Source organism: Ixodes scapularis, unplaced genomic scaffold, assembly GCF_016920785.2.
Source record: "Ixodes scapularis isolate PalLabHiFi unplaced genomic scaffold, ASM1692078v2 PGA_scaffold2__306_contigs__length_199485367, whole genome shotgun sequence".
NCBI lineage: Eukaryota > Metazoa > Arthropoda > Arachnida > Ixodida > Ixodidae > Ixodes > Ixodes scapularis.
Window position 1 is genome coordinate 166,970,018 of NW_024609857.1, and position 26,026 is coordinate 166,996,043.

A 26,026-nucleotide genomic window follows, 5' to 3' on the forward strand; every position below is an offset into this window, starting at 1 on the left:
GTTTCCCAACCAAATTTAGCGGAGAAAATGACGTCACACGACTTGATGTCACGTGACGTATGCACAACTTCTGCTTCCCCACTAGATTTAGCGGGAATATGGATGTCACGTGACCTCAACACCAATCCAGTTTCCCCACCAAATTTAGCGGAGAAAATGACGTCACATGACTTGATGTAACGTGACGTATGCACAACTTCAGTTTCCCCCCTAGATTTAGCGGGAATGTGGATGTCACATGACCTCAACACCAATCCAGTTTCCCCACCAAATTTAGCGGAGAAAATGATGTCACATGACGATGTCCCGTGACCTATACACAAATTCAGTTTACCCGCTAGATTTAGCGGAAATATTGGCGTCACTCAGTGTTAGGTAAAGCACATCTATAAAGTACCTGAGGACGAGGTACAAAATAAATAAAGAGGCTATGTACTTAAAGTAAGGTAGCAAGTACACTGGGAACAATGTAATTGAAGTAAAGTACTATGAATACAACATACTTTCAAAGAAAAGTACAAGCACTTTTGAACACAATCTTTCCAACTGCCCTCCCATTCCTCCATACGGTGTTTTAGAGCGCAGCTCTTAGGCGCCCATTTCTGGCTTGAGTGGCGTCGGTGATGGTGACGCCGATGTAACGTCGGCGTTACTGCGCGGTGCACCATGGGTAAATTTCCCCGCTTAATCTAGCGAAAAAATTTCCCCTCTAGATCTAGCGGAAAAATTTCCCCACTAAATCTAGCGAAAAATTTTCCCCGCTAAATCTAGTGGAAAAATTTCGCCGCTAAATCTAGCAGAAAAATTTCCCCACAAAATCTAGCAAAAAAATTTCTCTGGGGGGTCACGTGACCCCCCCCCCCCCCCCAAAGGTCACGTGACTCCCCGAGGTCAGGGCCCCCCCCCCCCTCAGTACACTTCCCTCCTCCTCCTCAAGAGCTGCGTTCTAATTCGGTGTTACAGGGAGTTGTAAACGGCTTCCACTTTTTTAAACTAATATGCATTGGCAAAGGGGTAAGGGGGGTGGATCAGTTATTTTAGCAAATGGCAAATTCTGGATAAAGTAAAGTGACCACAGAGTAGTTGTTTTTCTCTCGCTTACGAACTATTTAACACAATCAACTTACAGGGCACAGATTTAAATCGGTCTTATAGCCACCATTACTTCACTCAGAAAAATAACCGGACCACATCTCAAAAGATGATACTGGTGTGCTTTTACACGACGTACGCCATTTTTTGTTTTTGTTTTTGTGAAAGGTTGGTGATCTCTTCTACACCTCACGGCCTCACATCAGCAATGCTGTTTCCGTTGTGGCAAAGGAGGCCATTTAGCTCGCAGCTGTAATGTTGGGATGAACAACGGAAAGGGAAACAGCTTCAACCAACGCTGGAATCAACAGCGTTTGGAAAACTGACTGGTGCCTCAACTTGGGGCCCTGCGATGGCACCCATCAAAGACATTAGGGCTCAGCGAGCAACACCACTTGTCACGGAACAACAGCGGGAATTTTATGAAACTTCTTTATTGATTCTGGATTGACCGTGACTATTATTAGCTTCGACAATCATACCCAAAATCGTGCCACAACAGCATGGTATTAATGCCTTAAATGGTTTGATTGAACGTGAAAGGCATTTGCTACCCGTAAATCGAGGTTATACACTGTACACCCAGCATTAGTGATTCGGGGTACAACACGGGTACTTGTCACTGCAGGGTTCGTACAGGATCTAAAGAAAGATATTCAAGGATATTCAAGGAATTTCAAGGCCCTGTGGGAGTATTTTCAAGGACCTAACTCGGTGCCACACATGACAGATTTCAATAAAGCACTTTTGTCAAAAGATCGTAGGTATCATTTTTATTGCACTAAACAAAAAGAAAAAAATATTTCTTGCAAACTTGTTTGCATTGCACTAAGCCAAAATAAAAATTGTTTCTAAAACCACTTGTGCTAACTTCAGGGGAGCTCCTGCAGCTTTTTCTGTATTTGTTGGCTGATGCTAAGCAGCTCCTTGGCCTTGCTTTTTGCAGTTTTCCTAAGACTATTTGATTTTACAATGTATGTGAGGTCATTTGCTTTTTCAGCTTTTTCTGCGTAGGCATCTGCTGAGGCTGTGAGATCAGCTATAGTTGCTTCAAGTTTCCTCTTTTTTGCTTTCATGGTGTCTATCTCTTCATCAATGCAGCGCTTCTTTGCCTGCTTCGCATCTTCACGCTGCTTTTTTTCTGCTTCCAAATATGCACTGTACTGCTGTCTCGCAGCTGACACAGCAGTACTCAGTTCTTTCGTAAGTGGGATGTTGAGGACACCACCTGCCTTTTCCACTGCATCGCACACAATCCATTGAGAGACGTAGGAAAGGTCCTTCAGATTCTCTACCGAAACCTGGTGGTTTACACTAAACCCTCGCTCCACAGTTGCCTGTCCATGGCTTAGGACAAGCAAGAGCTTAACTACATTACAGAGCTCTGTATACGATGGATTAAACTTCATAAGCTCAGAGAAATACTCATCTATCCTGTTCATGCTCTTTTCAAAGAGTCGCTGGTGATGTTTCTGTTCCTGCAAGAACTCGGTGTACTGTGCCAGTACCGTGTCTCGTTGGTGATCAGTCATTCTCCCTGCGGTGATGAGGACGTCCAACACTTTTCTAAAACCAGGAAGCCACTCATCTGGCCTTGAACACATCTGTCGTGGGTCCAATGAGGAGAGGCCCCTAACCACTGGGAATTTCAAGGGGCTTCTCTCTAGGACTTTCTTTGTCACGGCGATCAGGAACTGTTTACATTCCATCCGGAACTGAAACACGTCCTTCAAACTGGCTTTGACTTTCTTGACAATCTGCTCAGCTGTATGGCCTATATCCACCTTTTCAATTGGAGTATGATTGTCCGGGTTCTCAATGTCCACCCTCAGGAGGCCGGTGAGTCCTTTTGATGCAGACAAGACTGAGCACTTCAGAAAGCTTGTCAGCAGTTTCCGGAAAACAGTTTCCAAATCTCTTGCAAGGAAGAAGGCCGTCGGTCTATCTGTTTGATACTCCATTAGGAATGGCTTGAGTGCCATGGCAACACCCAGTGCAAAGTTAAGCTTTGCCGGCACCAAAGAGTCGCTGCAGAACTCAACCAAGTTCTGAAAAGATCCACATTTTGGCAGGTTTACTTCTTTGCTTCTTGCAGCCTCAACAAACTTTTTGATGTCGCACCACAACGACAAGGCTCTCTCAATTACGGCGACGTTCTCTACCGAGCGGTGAGGAACAAACTTTAGGGGAGATGTTTCCTGCCCAGTGACTGTTGTAAAGTCTTCCCTCCTTGCTGGAGAGCTCTCAAACAGTGCGCTCAGACTAGACAGTAAGCAATGTAGTCCCCACCTACTTGCTGCAATGCCTGCCCTGTAGGCATTGTGCATTGTGTGGAGGCCACAGGTGCCAATGTCCACACACAGAACTTGGTACGCTTCTTGCAGGTGCACTTGGAAGTTCTTAAAGAACTTCAAGTTGACATTGGGACCATCCATCGATATCTGAAGGATCTTCTCAAGAGGCAAAGGTTCGAGTGCGCTCAACAGCTTTCCTTGTACGTCCTCGGCCGTGGAGTGCCCCATAAACACCGAGTTGTAGTACCTTGTTGTCACCTTGTGAGACGAGTCCCAACACCTTACGTGCACATCCATTTGTTTGCGATGCAAATAGTCGTTTGAAGACTCGTCAAAAAGCACCACGTAGTGCTCACACTGGTCGATTTCCCGCTGCAAGGCCGTTAGAAAAAAAGGTCTCAGTCCATGGCACGTCACATAGGCGCATTTCTTTTCTCCTCAAGAAAATGCTTTTGCCACCTCACTGTCAGGGAACATGTGCTGGAACAACTTGCCCGATTGTGACGATGAGCGGTAGGAACAGTGGGATGTGACGACCTTCAGAGTCCACAACACTTCGGCGTTTGTCACCAACTCGTGCGTCTTGCAAGCAGCGTTTATGTTTGGCAACTGCGGTGGAGGAGGGACAGTGGATCGTTCACTCGTGCCCGGAGCCAGGTAATTGTGCACCGAGCTGTTGGCTGCGATCTTCATGATGCCGGCATGTTTAGCGCTCTTCATATGGCTCTTCAATGCCAATTCGCCCATGGCGGCGACATCGAAAGTTTTTCCGCACGGCTTGCACATTGCACAATGCTGATTTGTCGTATCTGGTGCCACCCAGTCCTTATATTCATCACTGCAGAGCCACGCACCTTGAAACATGCTTTTGCCGGGCATTTTGCTACGACCAACGACAAAACATGAGGCCAATGGCGGAAACAGTGCCCGGATGAGATTGGATTTGGGTCTGCTCCAATGTGGCCAACCATCCAATGAATATCAGCTAAGTCTAAACAAATAGAGATAACTTAGACCAAAACGAAACAAAAACGATAAGCATAATAAAAATAAACAATACATACCCGAATTTGTTTTTTTAAATAGCCATTCACAGATTTTCAAGGCCTAGCCAAAAAAATCAAGGGCTTCCAAGGGCCCTGCAAACCAAATTTTCAAATTCAAGGGTTTTCAAGGTCTAGCAAAAAATCCAGGATTTTCAAGGGCCTTCAAAACCCAATTTTTAAATTCAAGGGTTCTCAAGGGTATCCAGGACCTGTGCGCACCCTGCACTGACTTCCGCATGAAATACCAACTGTGCCTCGAATTGGCAGACTTGTTTTCGCGAGCAAAGAAAGCATGCGCAGAAACTGCCGGCGTCAAGATGGAAGCGCCGAGAATTCTTCTTGCTGCAACCTTGCTGCTTTCGCCGAACGGTAGAGTCTTGGTCGATGGCCGTGTTAACTATATCGGAGCATCCTTAGACTTGGAACCTCATCCAGACAGCAAAAAGAGCGACATCACTCTGGAGCATTGTTGAGGCTTTCAGAGGAAGGAAGCTTCTGGGGGCAACGCCACCAGAGGTGAAGCAGGGGGACAGTTCAGAGGGACCCAAAAAATTACCAAAAGATGCCATTAGGAAAAGGGAGGATAGACAAGTGCTACTTTCAACTGACCTTCTGATGATAAGATAAAGGAAGAAAAGGACAAAGGTACATTTATATAAAAAGGAATAGAAAAAGAAAAAAACGAAAAGGATTTAGAAGGAGGACTTAAATAATAAAAAAGTTAATAAAAAAAAAAAACATTTAAGTAAAAATTATTTAAAAATTGAAAACAAAAGATTGAGAACAAAGGCTTGAGGTACACCTAAGCACTTCTTATGAGTTGTGAATGCGAAAGCAAGCACGGCGTTCTTCGCTCCCTTCTTTAATCTGCAGCGTACAACACGCTGACCTTGGGCGTGGAACAGTGGAGCCGCTGCCTCGCGGACACGCAGCGCCATCGGCTGAACAATCGTTCAAACTGCCATGTGCCTTGCAGCGCGAGGAAGGAACAGACAGCAATGTAGTTCCCAGCAGAACAAACCCCTTGGTTTATTCCATGCAAGAGGCCAGCGAACTCGGTGATCAGTGATAACACAACAGTGTGATAACACAGTCAGGATGACACCACATAAACTGACGCACAGCGGCCAATGGCAGCCTCATCAATGCGCGCCAGCCAATGAGATTGAAGTTTAAAAGGTGCCGTTGGCTAGTTTTGCGCGTCGTTTCAGTAAGGTGCCGGTTTGCATGGTTTCAAACCTGATGACGTCGGCTCGCTCCACGAGACCAGTTAATGCTTCGCATTAAAAGAGTTTAGGAAATAAGGAGGTATCGCAGTTCCTTGGGTGACAAGTTCACCGATGGTGCGCTTATGCAGGATTCGCTTCCTGCTGCGATGGCCTCATTGATTTCTCTCGTCGTTTTCTCGTGGAACTGCCCCAGAATCCCTGCGCTAGAGAACAAAGGGCAGACCCACAGTCCGTCACATGTAAAGCTAGATGACCTGACGGGGAGGATTTAAAAAAAAGTTCATGGTCCCCGAGCCTGATGTTGACGCATCGTCCGGTCTGGCGCACATAAGCCTTTCTACGTGAGAATGGTCTTTCATACAGAACTCTGCAGTCACAGTCTATGTACCTGTGGGCATGTCTCATGCTGCATTTGTCCACCTTGTTGCACAGCGAGTTTATTTTGGGCAGAGCCCGGTTAGCCTGTCTGGAGCAGATAGCACCCATGCATTAAGCAACATCTGATAGGATGGACGTAGGGAAGCTGGAAGCTTTGAGCCGTAATACTTGCGCATCAAAGCCCTCCGCTGCTGAATGAGAATGGAACTTGTTTAGGGCCACGCTAGAACAACTGGAAACAATTCCCCTTTTTGCAGGTTTTGTGTAAGCTGAATTGTACTGGAGTAGTGTCTTTTGCGACCTCGGCAAGTACATGCAGGATAGACGGTTACTTTTGAAGGTGAGTTGAAGGTCTCAAAATTGGAGGGTGCTGTTGGTTGGAGCCTCGTGCCTGAACTTAAGCCCTTCATCTTTGTCTGTGAATATGTTTTTAATGGTGTTTATGACAGTAGCGTGGTTTGCTTGAGATGTTTCAGTCAATAGTAGCAGGTAATTGTCAACATATCTAAATATATGTGAGACGTGGAGGGATGACAGTTCGTGCAAGTTCGCCCAAGGATAGTTTCGCAATAGGCGACGCAGACAGGTAACGTGCTAGACGTGCCAACTGCTTCCAGTGCCACCACGGGCTTTCATTCCATTGCAGCCGCTACAAGAGACTAGCCAGTCTTTCTAGGGACCATATCTAGATTGAAAAGTTTTACAGCCTTTGGTCTGATACAAATTGCTGGAAACTAAATTTAGGTAGGTCTTGCTTCCGATTATTTTGTAGCAGTCTTGTAACTTCTCAAGCTTCTCAAATCTGGAAAATGGGAAGATAAAAAATGCCTTCTCTCTGGCCACAGGACATTTGGGATGTACCTCTCCAGACTCAAGCTCGATGCCTTCAGTCTGCCTCAGCTCAGTTTTCGCACCATCCCGAACTGAATAGGCGTACGACTCCAATTCTGCCTTTCCTGCTAGATGTAGCAGGAGGTGATACTGAATCGGTGTATTCAGGTTTTCCCGCCAACTTTAGCTGCGACGGATGACCCAACACAATTTCAAGTTTTAATAACGGCTAATTGAGGAAAAAGAAATGTGGGGCAAGTAGCAATAGTCATGCTAGCCTGAGAAATGACCTATGCAACAGTCATCTGCACCGCCAAATTATAATAAAAAGACAAGAGATGGCTTATCTAATGCCGGTGTTAAAGTTTTTGCCTTTGCTAGAAGAAAAAGTTTGGTGGTCCTGCCCCACACCAGCACAGGAAGGTGCGCTCACTTGGGTCAACTGCTCCCAACAACCAAACGGGTAAGGGGAGTGCAGCAAAAAAGCGGCCCCAAGGAAGGGGGTCACTCGCACATCTCGTTGTAGCACGTTTCACTCGTTGGCCAGCGGAAAGGAACGCCGAAAGGCTGCCAAAGTAAGTTGTGCACAACTGCCAGAGGAACCCAGGTCTTCCGGGTGAAAGAAGCAGGGAAGATGTCTGCAGCCTCCTCTCCAACACATCCCTCGGACCGTGTCGGGAAGCACTCACCGGAGCGGTCCCGGGGAATCCGTCCTCTGCCGTGTTGACGCCGGGGAACTGGCCCTCCCAGATGTTGGCCCTGGCCTCCCCGCCAGGGGCCCACTTGTTGCCCCATGGGAACAGCCTGGAAAGAGCACACAGTCTCTCGTAAATGGAGGGAAGCCGCCTTTCCTACAAGAAGCAACAACCAAATCAAACCTCAGAACGAGCACCTTCCTAAAATATGACACCTCCATACCAGGATGGAATCCTTCATTGAAACCATTAAGGAACGAAATGCCTCACGAGACAACTGAATAGTGAATGCAAAAGCTTTCCGACGGCCGTAAAAGAGGAAGCCACCGCTACGACGAGCAGACGACGTCGCGCTTAAGTACCCTCCAACGAGGTCTCGACACTGCGACCCAATTGCGCCACGAGCGAACCGGCTCGCTCGATCTGCAAGGACACGATAAATAGAAGAGCCCGTCTCCCTCGCCGCCTGCAAGTCGGAAGTTGTCGAGAGGCTTTCAAAAAACCCCTCCCCCAATTTGTCCGTAGCAAAAGGAAAGCACTCACCTTGGCCAACTATGAAAATTGGGGCACCCATTAGAAACTGATAAATCGGCAACCTTTAGGTAAGTAATTAATTGGTCAAAAGTGCCGATATATTTGCAAAAACCTAAAAAATTATATAGACAAAATTATATGCGTGGACAATGCACTTGGGAGGAAAAATAGAGTAAAAGACACACGATAAGCAACACACGGGCACAGCGTGTCGACTGTCATTCTTTTTTACTCTAATATAATTATAAAAAAGCAGAAACCAAAAACGAAGCAAGACATGCATTCGTCGAGGCATTCCATACCGCACCCTCAAACAAACGAAGCCATAGAGGCCAAAAGATTCATAGTATTGTGAGAATATTCGAAAGTTTAAATACCGTATTTACTTGGACATAAGTCGACCACAAATATAGGTCGATGCCTTTATTTTAAACTCGCCGAGAGTAAAAAAAAAATGCAACTTTAGTTCAACCTTTTTTTTCTTTTCTTTTTAAAGAACATAGGAAAGTTTGGGCAAAACAAATAAACCTTTGTTTACGGCGCTCTCAACTAAATCACACCGCGATGCCAAAATCTTAATCATCGTCAGAACTTCCCAAGATGTCATCGTCGTTGGTATTTTCGTGAATATCCTCCCGAATTCTCAAGAGTACCTCAGTGACCCCGTTGCAAAATGGCGACAAGAAACAAAAGAAGGTGGAGATGGGACAAGCGACGCAAGACCAAAAACAAAGGCGCGAGCGACACCACGAGCCACCACGAGCAACAAGAGGCGAAAGTAAGCTCCGTATCTTGTTTTGTTGCGCATTTGCCAGAGGGAGGGGGGTGGAGGAGAAAGGTACGTGGTCAACACCTCCTAGAATGCAAAGCCGCTCGGAGAGATGACGTCAAACTACGTCAGAGCTGGGAACTCTGGAGACGTCGGCTTCAATGCAAGGCACCACCCCTTTCCCCCACAGAGTCACGCAGTGGCACCATGCAGCGACTTGTCGGCACCAACAAGGGAGGCGTTCAACACCCACTAAGACGCAGCGCACATTTTTTTATTTTTTTAGTACCATACTTTTTGCTGTATAAATTGCAGATTTTTTCCCAAACATTTTTCTTGGTGCGTTTCATACAACGATGAGACTTACTCGCGTTTTTTTAATCCACTGTGAGACGTCATTTCTGTATGTGTTATCTTTTATACAGCCCCGTACAGGCACTGCTGTCGCCACACTCTGCTACACTTTTCATAACTGAATCAGAAAGCGGAAAATTTTGCAGTTTCCTTGAAGCGGCTCAATGAGGGTAGGCAAGACAGTTACAGTAAAGCTTTTACAGCATGCGATCGACGTTGACTAATTCAGCCATGGTTCCATATTCTTTTGCTTCAGTCCAGTAACACCGAAAGGCAAGTGGGCTGGTATACACGCATTACAGAAAATTTGCTTAGTTTCCGTCTGATGAGCACCTTTTATCCGGAAGCATGCGGTTTAGAGAAGCCCGTTTTAGCAAACGCCGTTTTCCCGACCCCCAGTTTATCGAATACCTTTATAAAAAAAAAACAGTTCAGAGAAAATGGTGATGAGCCTCCTTTAAGCAAAAAAAAGCATGCAGCGTGTACAGGTGGTTCAGGTGAGTTAACATTTTTGTAATGAGCTACCGCAGACTGCCGCCGCGAAGCATCATAAGCGTGGAGGGGCGCGCGAGTTAACATGCGCTCCAGTGGTACACGTGCGAAGCAGGGAAGCCTTTTTAAAGCGGCGTTCTTTTTTGATAAATGGAGTTTCTTTAAATTGAGGCTCTGCTTTCTCGAAACCGAGCTTCGATATACGTGCCTGTTCTCTAAAACACTTTTCGATGAAATTGCATTCGATCAACCGTAGTAATCTCGTTTTTATCTGGCATGCTCCAGCAGTGTTGCTACAGGTAAAAGGAAGGGTTGCGGCTAGGCAATCTTCTTGCAGTACTGAAAGAAGCGTGTCAAGATTTATTTATCTGTCTGCACGTTGATGCTCGTATTGTCTCTGCAACTTGACCTAAGCTAGGCCTAGTGGTCCAAAGCTTAATTCACGAGTGTCTGGCATGTTAGACTTGGTTCAATCGGCATGTGTACACTCGAATAAAGCCGAATACCTTCTTGATTTGAGCGTTTAGGTGCTTTTGCTGCAAAACACTTGATTGCCCTCACCAGACAGCGCCGTGCTAAGGGAATTTCACGCGAAACGAAAAGTCAAAGCTGTTTTGCATCTAACGGTACGTGTGAACTAGCCGATTGTGCGAAAACCTCGGCTTTTCGCGTGCACGGCAATATTCACACTTTTTCAACTGTTGATCGCGGGGGCAGAGCCGTATATGTAGAGAGTTTGGTTATTCATTAAAAAGTATAGGAGACAAATGAAGAGGCGCCATTGCCCGAAAGTGGGCTGGGCGTGTTCCAGGGCGTCTTCACAAATTTGAATGTGGCCAACCAGAAGCCGGAAATAATACCCTGGTGGTGGTTGCAAGAAACAAACCTGATAAGTGGCATCGGAGTAACTCTCGGTGAATGAAAATATGCTGCACATGATGTTTCAATCACGATCACCCAAAATCATGCTGGAAGAGTGCGACTAGCGGAACTATCGACATAATCTGTACGCCAGGCACCGAGGGCCGGGAATTTGCCGTCCGAGCGGTCACGCCCTCTCCGAGCAAAACAGAGTTCGAGCGGCACATTCGTTTCTTACATCTTTCTGCATGATCACAACCAAAACATGACGTGCACCCTATTTTCAACCATGAAGGAAACATTTAACTCTTATGTGCTTATTAAAACGACGAAAACTGTTTCTCGCTACCAACGCTAAAGGATTCTTTTCGGCTTCTGGTTGGCCAAGAGAGCATGCCAAGCCCTCTTTCTGCGTCTGATGCATAGCTGGCTCTGCTTGCACCTCCCATTGACCAAACTCTGTGTAAACGGCTCCGGCGGCAGGTTACCCCGTTGAGTGTGCTTCTTACCGAACACCAATGCACTGCAGAGAAGCAACACCTACGAAGGTACCTTCTGTGGCTGTCGCTTCTCCGCACCGCACCCGTGTTCGGTAGGAAGCGCACCCAACGGGGTAACCCGACGCGATCAATTTGAAAAAAACATGAATAGTGCAGTTCATCCTCAAGCAAATATTAAATAGTGGATTATTCTAAACTGCTATTTGAAATTTCGAACAGGTATTCGCGCAACACCATAATTTATACGTGAAAAGTTTAAACACAAAATGGAAAACCAAATTCAAAATCTGACGTATAAATACAACACACTTGCGATGAAGCGGAACAGACTAGTTGAGTGTGGAGCGAGAGGCAGAAGGGAAAATGTGGGAGGAAAAAACGAGAATGCCACCTGTCATGGAGGCCGCTGCGGCAGGCGTACTCCCACTCGGCCTCGGTGGGCAGCCGCTTGCCCGCCCAGTGGCAGAAGGCCACCGCGTCGTTCCAGGAGACGTGCACCACGGGGTGGTCCATCCTGCACGGGACACTTCCGTCAGGGACATTCCTCTACAGCCACCCACAAAGAGAGAATGGCACATTTTTGGAATGCCTCCAGCACACGCTTCGTGCCTCCTAATTAATATTCATGTTATGAGGCAACGTAAGGTACTTGAATTAAAAATGATAAATCACGTGATTTGCAGGTTTGTGCCGAGCGCATACAAGGAGGTATGACTGCTGGATCGAAGGAATTCGAGGAGCAAACTACATTTCATCAAAGTGGTTGGTCAGTCGAGAATTCTCGATGCTGGCTCTATATAAATCCAGCCGAGACCTGCGATGAATATTTCGCCGTAGGGACATCGTTCTCAAATGAACGCAAATTTTGTCCAGGAACATTTCACGTGGAATTATCCCTTAGATTGCATACCAGAATTGGGAAACTAAATAGAATTATTCGAGCAATCCCTACTCAGTTCCAAAAGTTAAACATTGGCACGCCCCTATAAAACATCTTACCGGTGACGGATGCTGCTGTCGGGGCCTTCGGGGTGGCGCCAGTTGGCGCCTTTCACGGGGAGCCACCAGGGGGCTGCGGCTACCTGGGGGCAGCCGAAGGTGGGCCGTGGTGGCGTGAGCGTGCGCGCTCGGTACTACCCCAACCGCGAGCCATGGGGCACAAGCGGTACGGCAGTAAGCCGCAGAGAGCCACGATATAGTCGTGGTCAGGGGCCACCAAACTTGGGCCCATCTGCTTGCCAAGGAATCTCGGACTTTGAAGACCACAAAGCTTCGCAATTTGAGGTTTCTGCAACTTTTAAGTAACAGCATGCTCGTTTTCCTAACGTGCATCAACATCTCCATCACCTGTAATATGATCCCTCCCTAACCGATTCGCATTTGTAGACAAATAAGCCATTGTTAGCGCGCTGAACAGCGTCAGCGATCAAGCACACGGGATATCCTGAAAAATCTATCCCTGTCTCTTCCGCCATCTTGGAACTACGGCCCCGCCACCTATAGGGCGTTGCGAATATCTTGTGTCAGACAAAACAAATCTAGGTCAATCAGGGCACATATTAAAAAAACCATGAGCTCTGGACTCCCCCAGTGTCCAGGAAACATGTGCCCGACTCGAATACTCGAAAAACGTCACGGCAAGAGTATGCAGAGATTGTGGGCGTGCTTCCCCCAAGCAGCCTCGCCGAGAGCTCATCTGTGTCAACACAAAATAAAGCTATAGTAAACTTAACATTGAGCATGTTGCTCCATCATTTCAAAGTTATTCAAAGACCGGAACAAAAGGACAAAACCGCACATGCCGACACTAATTTTCAGCTCATTTAATATCAGACGAAAGTTAGCTCCCATCCGTGCTGTTCATGTCTTCCTCACCCCTGTCTTCCTTGCACTTTTTAACTGTTGTCAAAGATTTCTTCCTGCATAGCTTAGGATTTAGTTTTTCGAGGACAGCATCAATCCAGGGTTTTTGGACTTCTCCTATTTTGATAAATAATATTAGTACTAATATAATAATTATCTTTAATGACTCGAGAGAGCCACGGATCCACAGAAAGACCCCACGGCATGGAGGCCCGCAGTGCTGCATCTAGTGATGATGAATAAATGGTGATTATGAAACCAGCTTACCTACAACCTGCAGACTTCACCTGCACCTGAACTTGTCAAGAACCTTGCCTATCAAGATGGCTGTAGTAATTAAAGGTAGGCAACAATCGCAGCAAAGGCCAAACATGTCGGAGCCTTGTCCCTGTCAACACTAAGCACTTAAACGCTGAGAGAGAATTCGCAGCTCGTATTTTTTATACTGTTTATCTAGGCACAGCTGCAAAAAAACGCTCCATGTTCCCCAAGAATACTGCTATTCCGCCGCGTAATTGCGAAGGAAAAACTAATTACTTGCCAATCCTTCAAATTCAAAGTTAATTTGACCTTCGATTTGTTTCATCTTTTTTATAAAAACTAGAGCGCGAGAGAGGATGGTTTCCTGTTCTTTGTTGCATAGTTGGCACAGACCCCACAGTTAATAAGCCAAAGTGTGAAAATCATAGCCCCTTTTAGGGGCAAGTGTTACGAAGACAATGAAGTAATGGTACCGCCTGTGTGATCCCTCGCTTGGTCTCCTCGCTGATGGCGCTGTCCAGGACAAAGGAATCTCCAAACGTTTCCGCCTGGAAGAAAAGCGAGAGGAATCACTGTCAGGAAGGACGCCACTCTGCTTTGGGTGATGAAAACAAGCTCGCTCTTCAGAAGGCTCAGAGGCTCTCAGGGTTGAAAATCTCTCGCACGGCGTAGAAAACAGAAAGACGACGAAATACTGTCCGAGGGACGGCTAATAGATTTCGACTGCGTATGAGAAGTGCGTTAATTGTACCCCAGTCTCTTTTCACCATGTAAACACCGACTTGCACCCTTTCGCTTTGTTGAAAGATTCCAGCCAAGTATTTAGACTACTTGGGACAATCTCCTCGATTCCCCCACCAGGAACTTATCAGAATGGAGTGATGTCTGAAAAAAGTAAATGCTCCTGAAATAAGGGTAACAGCAATCCCTTTTATCTGAGGAGGGCTGCAGCACCGCAGAAAGACTCTGTACCATAAAAGGCCCCGTGTTAGTGGGCGACCCAGTAAAATACAGCGGGAACCAACAAGATGCAGTTAGGAGGATGTCGCATAAATTAGGGTGAGAAAGAAAACTCACTATGAAATAGTATACCTCTATCGGTATCGCCCGGAAAGGCACAACCAATTTAAAGCCAATTTGAAATAAACAAAGTACAGGGTGGGTGGATGTCAAAAAATTGTATTTTTGAAAAATAAAAACCAATTGCTGATCAAGCTTGTTCCCTAGCTAAAAGAATGGGGGTGATCAGCAACTTTTATTATGTTTGTACTTTGTTTTTATATATATATAATGTAATTAAGGGCATAATTTCTTTTTTCTTCATGTAGTCAGTTTTTTTAGGGGTATCACCTGGAGCTGTCGAGAAGGAGAGCTTCAAGATGAGAATAAAATGTTGAGGTAGCTGAGCCTCGTTTTGTTTCTGTGAAAATTACAGGTTCATTTATGTTAAAATTAAGGATTTGTTTGCCTACTTATTTCTTTTCCCTGTCCATCTTTTTTTCATTTTTTTTTTACATTAAGGAAATGGAGTTTCCTCTCTCTATAATGAAATCATTTAAGTGAAGCACAACTCTCTCCGTTTACCTGAAGGTAAGGAGTAATAGGAATATTATAAGTAAGGAGGATGTCAAAGTATAATTATATGTCAGATCCAAGATATTTACTAATCTACATGTTTTACCACTTCCTCTAATCCAAATGACGGTCAGTTTAGTTTAAGTGCGATTCAATTTAATTCGAGTGCCACCCAGTTTAATCCCAGTGCTACACAATTTAATCTTTAGGTCAGTCGATTTAATCCACAATATATACATGCACTTATTTGTCTTCAGTGTTCGTGTTTCATTTACACTTTTGATAAATTATTTGCTTGTACAATTAGATTTTGTTGGAGACAGCTGATATTTTTATCACTATTTCGATTATTTTCAGTTACTAATCGCACGATTGACAAGGTTTAATTGACATCATGTCATTTAACACCTGAGACTGTGGTGCAGGAAAGGAAAAATCTTTTAGTCGAAGGAACAGACATGTGTTCATTACTCTTTTGGTTACCTCGAGTTATCAGCGGTGCACTCGGCTTTATTTTAGCAGAACTGAAGTTTTGTCTACCTTTCTTTACTTCGACTTACTGATACAATTCAGATGATACAAGTTGTGGGGATTCCTGTGGTCTCCTTTCCCCAATGGTTGTGATAACGGCCGCGGATCGGAACGCTCAGCCGCCTTTGCCGTGAGCTCCGACCTGTTCGTGAGGCGGAGCGCCGCCTGGCTTGGGGGGCTCTCCTCTTACTCTCTCTCGGGGGGACCTTCTTCCGTCCCCCCGCTCGGATGCGAATCACTGCTGACAGGCGAGGAGGTTTCGCCTCTTGTTTGCCCGCTTTCGGGAAAGGGACTCGTCCGGGTGACCGCGAAAAAGATAGGACGTGTATCGGCGACTTCTCCGATGCTTCCCCAATCTTGGCTCACCGGAACCCCGCGTCTGGCAGGTAAGGACCTTTTCTTACCTTGCCGGCACGGGGGGCATTTTGGATGGGGACATTGTAGTTCATTTAAAAGAGGGTTTTAATAAATTCTCTTGGACTCTGCCCTTACTCTGGTACGTGTGTCTTCTCTTCCGCTATATTCGAGAGAGTGAGACAAGGTAGTCAATCATTGGCACCGACGGAGGTAATTAATCGAACCGACCCGCGGTAATGTAGTCCTAAACGTCGGCTGTACTGTTGTGGAGATGTGGGGACCACGCTGCTAGGTTTGACGTCTCCTTTGAGATCGCCGCCACTGTTGAGACAGCCCTTTGGTTACTCTATCGGTACCTGTGTTGGTAGCTAGCAACATCCCCCAAAGTTCAATTTTAATTTGCGATTACTCTTGATTACTTTGCGCAATTATTGACGCAGGTGAATTAAAGTTATTAAGTCAGCTTTCATTACTCTCGATTTCTTTGAGGAAATATTGATAAAAATATAACTTGGTAGAAGCTCATCCGATCTTCTGATTACGCTTTGGTTATATAGCTATTATTGACACCAAAAAAACTTTACAAAAGCAACATTTTCCTTACTCAGTCAATTACTTTGAATTATTGACAAATGCAACTACATAACAGTTCAGCTAGGATTTGGATTACTCATTTGATTCATTCCTGTTACTATTCACCCTATTGACTTTAAATTAACTCAATTAACCCAGTGATTACTTTTTAGAGCGCAGCTCTTAGGGGCCCGTTCCCGGCTTGAGTGGCGTCGGCGTCGGCGTAACCGCAACCCTCGTAACCCTCGTGAGGGTTACGAGGGTTACGAGGGTTAATCTCATGAGGGTTACCCTCACGAGGATCACGAGGGCCACGAGGGTTACTTACCCTCGTAACCCTCACGAGGGTTACGAGGGTTAGTTACCCTCAAAAGGGTTACCTTCACGAGGGTTACCCTCACGAGGGTTACTTACCCTCGTAACCCTCACGAGGGTTACGAGGGTTAGTTAACCTCAAAAGGGTTACCTTCACGAGGGTTCCCCTCACGAGGGTTACTTACCCTCGTAACCCTCACGAGGGTTACGAGGGTTAGTTACCCTCAAAAGGGTTACCTTCACGAGGGTTACCCTCACGAGGGTCACGAGAGTTACCCTCACAAGGGTCACGAGAGTTGCCCTCACAAGGGTTACTAGGGTTACCCTCACGAGGGTCACGATGGTTACCCAGGTCACGTGACCCCGGGGGGGGTCACGTGACCCCCCCCCCGACGTCACGTGACGCCCCAAGGTCACGTGACTCCCACAAGGTCACGTGACCCCCAAGGTCACGTGACCCCCCCCCCCAGGTCACTTGACCCACCCCCCCAGTACCCTTCCCTCCTCCTCCTCAAGAGCTGCGCTCTAATTCGGCGTTACAGGGAGTTGTAAACGGCTTTCATTTTTTTATCTTTTCCGGTTATTTTAGTAGCACAACTGCGATTATACCAGCATTATTGACATCTTGATTACTTTGAATAACTAGTGACGTATTTGACTTTATGTTGGTCTAATTGCCACAATGGTCCCCCTTAATTAGGTATTATTACTCCGAGTTTTTTATACAACCAAGAGATTTATTATTAGCTCGGTTGCCATTATGATCGCTCTTGATTACTTTGGCTTTCTATTGACTCAAGGGAGTTTGATTCTGCCTAAATGACATCATGATCAGCCTTGTGATTGCTTGGAGCAAATATTATAAGCTCGAGTCACATTATTCTTTTGATTACTTCAAGATACTTTTGACCCAATGAACCTTAATTCATCCGAATTGACGCCTAGAGGACTATTACTCGAAGCTAATATTCAACCAATTGATTTGTTATGAGCTTGACATTATGATTTCTACTTTGATTACTACTTCGAGTTACTAGTAACTCAATCAACTTTATATCAGCCTAACTCACATATTGCCGATACTGTTTACTTTGAGTTGTTATACCACCAATTGATCTATTATAACCCGATGATGATGTTGATGTTGATGCTGTTCTTGTTGTTGTTCTTGTTGTTCCTGCCGTACTCACTTTTGTGTCGTCTTGGAAGAAGAAGCATACATTGAAAAGCAAGTAAAAATAGTCGATTCACGCCACCTTGACAGAATAATTTCCAATTATGATTGGAATGCACTCATTGAAAATAATGGTTACCAAGATGCCTACTTAAAGCTTGTTAACATTCTTTCCAACTGTAGACAACTAAGCACAAAAACAATTACAATAAAAAAACGCAGGAAAAATCAACCTTGGCTCACATCAGATGTTCTTTCCGCAATGAAAACAATTTAATTTCATTTCATTTATTATACCTTAAGGGCCCCAGGGGGGCATTACATAAGGGGGTAACATAAAACACAATATAACACTTCAAGGGTTGAAATCAAATGTAGGGACAAATAGGTTGAAGGAACATCTGTTATTTTACAGTGCATATATCTTCATTATACAATCATATGCTTAGTAAGTTCTGCTAAAAACAAGGCATGATCAGTAGTTGTTACAATGGACTCAGGTAGAGCATTCCAATCCCGTATACACAAAAAAAGGGGAGAGTTTTTTTTTAATTGTTGGTTCTGGCAAAGGGCATTTCTATCTTCTGGCAATGATCATGGCGCAGGGAGACATGACTGGCTGAAGAGAAGAATTCATGGTCAGTCCAGGGCTTGGAAAACAGGTTATGAAAAAAGGATAATCTATCTACGGTGCATCTAGTTTTAAAGAGAGGTAGTGATAAAGAAGCCTTAAGGGCAGAGATGCTCGTGGGTGAGTAGTCAGCAAGAATGAATCTAGTTGCGCGGTTTTGGATTGATTCTAACATGTCGGATAGGTAAGCCTGATGGGGGTTCCAAATGGTAGAAGCGTATTCCATCTTGGAACTAACAAGGGTGCAGTATGATGGCTGTTTGATTTTTGGTGAAGCTTGACCAAGATGGCGTCTTAGAAAACCTAAAGTTTTATTAGCACTGGAAGTTATGTGTTCAATATGAGTTCTCCATGAGAGGTCAGAGCTTAAGTGCACGCCAAGGTATTTAAAAGATGAAACCTTTTCAATGGGCTGGGATGTAAGTTGATAGGTGTAATTTACTGGATTATGGGATCTAGAAAAAGATACACATTTACATTTATTATGATTAATGGACATAAGCCACTTGGCACACCAGGTTTCAATTAGGGATAGGTCTTCTTGTAATGTTAGGCAATCATCTTCACTGGAAATAGTGTGATAAACAACACGATTGCCAGCAAACAGACGAACACAGCTTCCCAGGCGATAACCGATATCATTTATATAAATAAGGAAGAGCAATGGGCCCAGTAAAGTACCCTGTGGTACGCCTGAAATAACTGGTAAGGATTGTGAAGATGTTTCACCTATACGTACGGATTGGGTTCTAGTTGTAAGAAAAGTTTTTATCCAATTAACTACAGTTGCATTAATTTTTAAGTTTTGTAATTTTACTACAGGTCTGTAGTGTGGGGCACACGGTCAAAAGCTTTCGAAAAGTCTATAAAGAGAGCGTCTGTTTGTTTTCGTGAGTTAAGATTACTGTGGATATCAATTACCAACTCGAAAAGCTGTGTTGTGCATGATCGATTCCTAGGAAATCCATGCTGGTTAGAAAATGAATGTATTGAGGCACGATGTCGTCGTTTCCCTGAGAACAAAGAGCTCAAATTACAATACCAGAGTCACAGAAATCGTGTAACTGTCCTTGTCCTCTCCAAAAAAAAGCCAACATTTTCAAGCCAAGTTTGCTCGCTCACGTCATGATGTTGGAAAAACCTGGGCCCTGGTTAATGAAGTTAAAGGATGCTCAACTAAATCGTCGATCAGAAACGGTTAGGAAAAACTTTGGCCCAAATGTATCATCCATTGCTGATAACTTTAATCATTTCTTTGCTTCAATTTCGGGAGTAGCACGAGACGAAACAATCATGCCGTCTAATTTAGAGCAATCCTGTTTTATCTTCTGCATTTTTACCGAACATGACGGAAGAAGAGTTACGCTTGATATTATTTAGTTTCAAACCCAATAAGTTGCCTGGTGTGGATAGCATTTGTCTTGGCAATTTACGGCGTAATTCTGAAGTGCTCAGTAATCTCCTGTTATGTATATTGAACGGAATTATCATCTCCGGTGTCATTCCTGTTGACCTGAAAAGTGCCATTGTCAGACCTCTGTACAAGGACGGCGCTCGGAATAGCGTAGAAAGTTATCGGCCCATCTCAATTCTCCCATGTTTAGCCCTAGTGCTTGAAAAACACATTTTGAGAACAATGACAGCGTTTCTAGGAAAGTTTAATGTGTAAGCGCCTTCCCAGATCGGCTTTATCACGGGCCGTGGCACCGATTCCTTACTCGAAGACTTTGTAGACAATTTATATAAAACTTTTGATAACAACAAATATGCCTGCGCACTCTTTCTAGATGTTTCAAAGGCATTTGACTCAATCAGTCATTAAATACTCCTGAAGAAACTGTTTGACTATGGTTTCAGGGGACCATTCCTTTCTATACTTCAAGACTTTCTAACAAACCATACTCAGCAAGTCTCAGTCTGTAGTAGCCTAAGCGACAAAGTATTTTTGAGGGCTGGTGTACCGCAGGGCTCAGTTTTATCACCGCTGTTATTTAATATCTATGTGAATGATCTCGCTAAGACCGTATCAGGATGTGATATCTATCAGTACGCTGACGATACTTTGTTAGCGTCAAAGCATATAAATTTGAGAAGCTCAGTTACATTATTGCAAGCTAACTTGACTCAAGCTATGAACTGGTTCAAAGCAAATCTTATTAATATTAATGTTCATAAAACCAAACTTATGTGTTTTGGTTGTCCCCTGAAAAGCAACTGCCTAGATATTCCGTTTGTGTTACATTCGTCGAAGTGTACACCTTGCATCTGTTCACCTCTTGAATATGTTAGCACAACCAAGTACTCAGGAATTTTTTTTTTGACAGTGATTTATCCTGGAATCCGCATTTCTGTTACGTTGCCAAACAACTGCGAAGAATATCCTGCATGTTATATTCTACAAAAATGTTTTTGCCATTGTCGGTTCGAAAGATGGCTGTAAATGCCTTGGCATACGGATTATTATGTTATGGGATTACCATTTATGCGAATTGTTTCATGCTTTGGTTTAAAAAAATAGACACCATCTTAAAAAGTATTTTAAGAGGCATGGCTTATACATCTTTAGATATGTCAAGTGAACAACTGTTTTGTGTCTCCCACTCATTTCAGCCCTTTTGCAAAGATGTGTTGTTTGCAAACATTATTGGCAAAGTCCCTTCAATACTCCTCGTGTCGTGCAGCGTTTTTTGCGGGAAAGTGAATGTTTTGTTATTCCTCGCGTTTACAGAAAACACGGAAAATGTCTGCGCCCTTTTTATGTCCCTCAACTTTTCAACAGTCTACCAGATTCCTTCTTGAACCTAAATTCAATGCACCAGTTTAAACGGCAACTAAAAACAATATACTAGAGTTTATAATATTGCCTTGGGTTGTTTTTGTAATTCTAATACCTAATATGCCATCTCCTTCTTTTTGTGTTTCTTTCAATATGTGTCAAAAGTGAATGTGCATTTTGGTTGCATATTGTATGTTTTCTATGTACATGCGACCTGTGTGTACTGTAATTCGCAATCACTTTTTTTTTTAGTGTATGAAGGAAACTTATTGTATTGGCACAAGCTTCTGTAGTCTTTGTGTGTCAGAACATCTGCTCATAAGTTCTATTTTGTCTATCACTACATGTTTCTGTGTTTTTTTCTGATGTGTGTAAATTTTTTTTTTTTTTTTTTTGCATTTATTTTCGGTTTTGTTTTTCCTGCCCAACAAATTGTCAAATCAATGAGTATCATTTTACGTTGATTCCGGATTCAGTCCCACAAGCCGCTCCTGGCTTTGACGGACCCACTTTCTTATACATGTGGAATGTGGCCTGCTTAATAAAATATATTATTATTATTATTATTATTATTATTATTATTATTATTATTATTATTATTATTATTATTATTATTATTATTATTATTATTATTATTATTATTATCATCATCATCATCATCATCATCACGTAGTTCCTTGAAATATGTTGACACTGTTAAGTACTTAGACATATTCTTTGGTTCAGATTTGCCGTGGTCAATGCATTTAACCCATGTTACTGGCAAGCTTCGCAGAGTGTGTACACCTTGTGTACACACCTGTGTACACTTTACAATAATAGGGTATTTATGCCATTTGCCTTAAGAAAATTAATTGCTAATGCAATTGCTAATAGTACACTAAGGTATGCCATTACATTATTTGGTAACTGTGCAGAAATATGGCAAACTAAAATTGACCGCATTCTTAGGAATTTAAGAAGTGTTGGTTATCATGATCATTCATCAGAGGCTGACATCTTTGAGGCTCTACAACTGCCTAACTTCCATTCACTTTTTCTGCAATGTGTTGTGCTTTCTCATTTCTGGTGTAGTGAATTTAAACATCCCTTTGCGCCCCAGAGATTTACGTACCTCTGATTGCTTTATCATTCCCCCGTGTTTTACAAGATATGGAAAGCGAGAGCGCTCTTACTATGTATGTGCCATACATTTTTAACAGACTCTCCGACTACTTCTTCGAAGCTACGAATAGAAGAAAATTGAAAAATCTATTGAACAGTTTTACGCTCTAATTCATTGCACAATTTCAATAATGTACTGCTGTGTGATATTTTGCATCTAATATGTTTGCTGTGATATTGTGAGGTGATTTTCTTTTTCTCGTATAGTACGATACATGTTTTAAATGTGTGCTTTACAAACTTCTTCTGTGCTATCTGTGACATTCCATTTGCTTGGTTCTGTCCTTCAAGCCTCTACTGGCTTCGACAGATTCGGTACCTTATTGTGTTCTCAAGGTATCTAAATAAATGATATGAAAGATATATCATCATGTGCCCCAAAACAACCAGCAGGTCTTCTCTTTGGTGTGCAGAGTCAATCAGGAGCAAAGCAAACCGGAAACAGAATTGAAGGTTTCAAACACAAAGCGATATAAAACGCACAAAAAATTTACAGTTGGGCAACAAGCACTTTCACTAGCTTCATGAACACCATAATGCCACTGAATATATCAATTTTAGCATTCTGAATACTGTTACATAGAGATTGTGTCCGTGACAAAGGAGACGGTTTACAGACAGTGTGAAAGTTGAAAGTACAGTGACTTCTAGTGGAACGGGGAGGGACGTGAATATTCACATTATGTAAAAGCAAACCACATTTTCAATGGCCATTGCCCGCATTTTTGATATGGAGTTCCATGCCACAGAACCGAACTCAAACCTAGACCTAACTAGGGTATACATAAATGAATAAACGAGGCCGGTTTCTTAGACTGCCAAATAATGCAAGATATGACTCCCAATAATTGCTGCATTAAATTTACCTGCACCTGTGCAGGTAAACCAAAGGCAGCTATTATCTCGCATTACGCGGCAGTTTAGGAACCCAGCCTCCTTTATTTATTTTGCGATTACCGTTTTAATTACTTTCAGTTACTATTGACCCAACCACCCTAATTTGACCTAATTGATATTTTGGTGACTCTCTCAATTACTTAGAGTTATTATACAACCAGCTGATCTATGCTCAAATCACAGTACCACTTTTTTTATTACTTGGAATTACTTTGGACACAATGTACTGTAATTAAGTCTAATTGACATTGTGATGACTTTTGATTATTTTGAGCTAATATTCAATCAATTATTTCTTATGAGCATAAGAGACCCTTTTCAAAAATTCATCGAGCAACATTGGTGGGCTCACAAAGCACGTGATTGGACCCGAGTCAACGCTGACACACCCCTCGTGTCCAATACACGCCCAGAGTATGGGAGCAAGCAATGGCAGAAAGGGATCTATTGACATTACCCTTTTGATTACTTGGGGTTACTTTTCACCCAGTGGACTTTAAAATGGCACTAAAGTGCATTTTCAGATCCTCGCTTTATGGTCATAACTCAATCTACAAGCTCTAAGCACCCTAATAAACTCGAAACTACACGAATGTGCACCACGTATTAAAAAAGTGATCAAAGATCCCGACACTTACCGTTGGCGCAGAACGACAGATGGCGCTACTGAATCTCGCTGAATAGGGTCGAACGACAGACGTCGCTTGTCAGCCGCTCGTGAGCGATGGGTCCCAGCGCTGACGAGCAGCCTCCCAGTCCCGCCCGTCCACGCGGGAACCCATCGCTCGCGAGTGGCTGAGAGAGAGAGAGAAGTGTTGAAAGGAAAGGAAGCCTGGAACTGGAACGAGTGGCTGACAAGTGCAGTACATCGTTCGACCATCAGCGAGGTTCGGTGGTGCCATCTGTCGTTCTGCGCCAATGGTAAGTGTCAGGATCTTTGATCCCCTTTTTAATATGAATATCGGCCCCGCATTAATGTAATTTTGGGTTTCTTAGGATGCTTGGAGCTCGTAGATTGAGAGGACAAAAAAAAGAGGATCTCAAAACGCACTTTATTGCCACTTTAATTCAGCCCTGTTGACTCTTGATTACTTAAAGTGTTTATACCACCAATTAATCTGGTATAGCTCAGTTCACATTAACAATACTTTCTTTGATTACTTCGAATTACTTTTAACACAATAGACTGTATTTTGGCCTAACCGACATTGTGACTACTCACTAAATTACTTTGAGCTAATATTTAACCAAATGATATATTATGAGCCCATTTGTTATTATGATTACTCTTTTGATTACTTTGAGTTACTATTGATGGAAGAAACTTTATTTTGGCCTAATCAACATTTTCGTGACTCGATTACTTCGAGTTGCTATACCACAAACTGTTCTATTATAAGCTCAATTCGCATTGCTATTACTCTTGATTACTTCAAGTTACTTTTGACCCATAGACTTTATTTCGGCCTAACGAACATTATGATGACTCTTGATTACGTTGATCTAATATTCAATTAAATGAATTGTTATGAGCCTAACTCACATTATGATTCCTCTTTTGATTATTTTGAGTTACTATTGAGCAAATGGACCTTAATTAGGGCTAATTGACATTTTGGTGACCCTTTTTTATTATTTCATCTTATTATACCACCAACTGATCTATTAGAGCTCAATTCACATTATTATTACCTTTGATTACTTGAGCCACTTTAGACACAATGGACTTTAATTCAGCCTAAATTACATTATGATGACTCAAATGATGAGCTCAGATCACACTGATATTCCTCCCGATTTCTTCTAGTTACTTTTGACCCAATGAGATTAATTCGGCCTGATTGACACTGTAATTACTCTTTAATTAATTTGGGCTAATAGTGAATAATAATAAATAAATTGTTTGAATAATAGCTCAAAGTAATTGAAAAAGCCATCAGAATGTCAATTAGGCCAAATTAAAGTCCACTGAGTCAATATCAACTTAAATAAACAAGAGTATTCATAATGCTAATTAGGCTTATATTAAATTAATTGGTTGAATAATAGCTCAAAGTAATAAAAAAATTCATCACAATGTCAATTAGGCTGTATTAAAGCTCACTGGGCCAACATTAACTCGAAGTAATCAAAAGAGTAATATCTCAGTTAATTCTGCTCATAATAGATCAATTAGTGGTATAACTCGAAGTAATAAAAAGTCACTAAAATGTATATTGGGCCGAAGTAGCAGTAGTAGTAGTAGACTGAGGTTTTATGGCGCAAAAGCAACTAAAGCTATGATGCCCGAAGAAATGAAACTATTGCAAAGAGGATTTAGGCAAAGAAAGAACTTTAGTAGCTGATAATTCATAAACTTATGAACATGAAAAATGTATAACATATGAGCACAACCTTACATTATAAATAAGGCTACAATTTGCGTAAAATATCAATACTTTCTAAAAACCTCGGCAGTTGGGAGTAGTGGCTTATTCCCAAGAAACACAGATAGGTCTAAAAGGAGGAGGCACTCTCTTGATCGAATGACGTTTTAGCGAACACCCATATGTTTCACCGAATTGCACTTTAGCGACTAGTCGGCCGCCATGAATCGGCGTTTGCGGGTGTACCAAGTGAGTTCACAATTTTGAAATAAGCCACCGCAGACTGCCGCCGCAAAGTGGAGTAAGTGCAGCGCATGGCTTAACACGCGCCCCCGTTATTCACTAAAACGTCAATTCACTCAAATGTCGCTGTTCGCTAAAACGTCATTCGCTCATATGATATGGACCCCTTTACACGGGTCCATATCATATGAGTGAGTGACGTTTTAGCGAACAGCGACATTTGAG

General features: G+C 43.2%; 3 protein-coding genes across 3 annotated transcripts in view; 1 reads left to right on the forward strand and 2 right to left on the reverse strand.

Moving 5' to 3' along the window:
• LOC120839880 (formylglycine-generating enzyme) overlaps nt 1-26,026 on the reverse strand; it is a 51,397-nt gene that overhangs the window by 15,419 nt on the left and 9,952 nt on the right. The window contains exons 2-5 of the mRNA XM_040210259.2: nt 13,673-13,747; nt 12,075-12,157; nt 11,467-11,589; nt 7,560-7,674 (exon numbers count right to left, since the gene is read on the reverse strand). Of these exons, the coding sequence (XP_040066193.1) occupies nt 7,560-7,674; nt 11,467-11,589; nt 12,075-12,157; nt 13,673-13,747 (396 nt within the window). The remainder of the gene's footprint in view (nt 1-7,559; nt 7,675-11,466; nt 11,590-12,074; nt 12,158-13,672; nt 13,748-26,026) is intronic.
• Nucleotides 1,591-4,265, reverse strand: LOC115328421. Its single transcript, XM_029989616.4, has one exon. It carries the CDS (start codon nt 3,681-3,683, stop codon nt 1,965-1,967), a length of 1,719 nt encoding a protein of 572 aa, XP_029845476.2. The 5' UTR covers nt 3,684-4,265; the 3' UTR covers nt 1,591-1,964.
• Nucleotides 23,904-26,026, forward strand: part of LOC8037688 (raf homolog serine/threonine-protein kinase Raf) — a 120,989-nt gene continuing 118,866 nt past the window's right edge. The window contains exon 1 of the mRNA XM_042292101.1: nt 23,904-24,113. Coding sequence (XP_042148035.1) covers nt 24,111-24,113 — 3 coding nt within the window. The 5' untranslated portion in view covers nt 23,904-24,110. The remainder of the gene's footprint in view (nt 24,114-26,026) is intronic.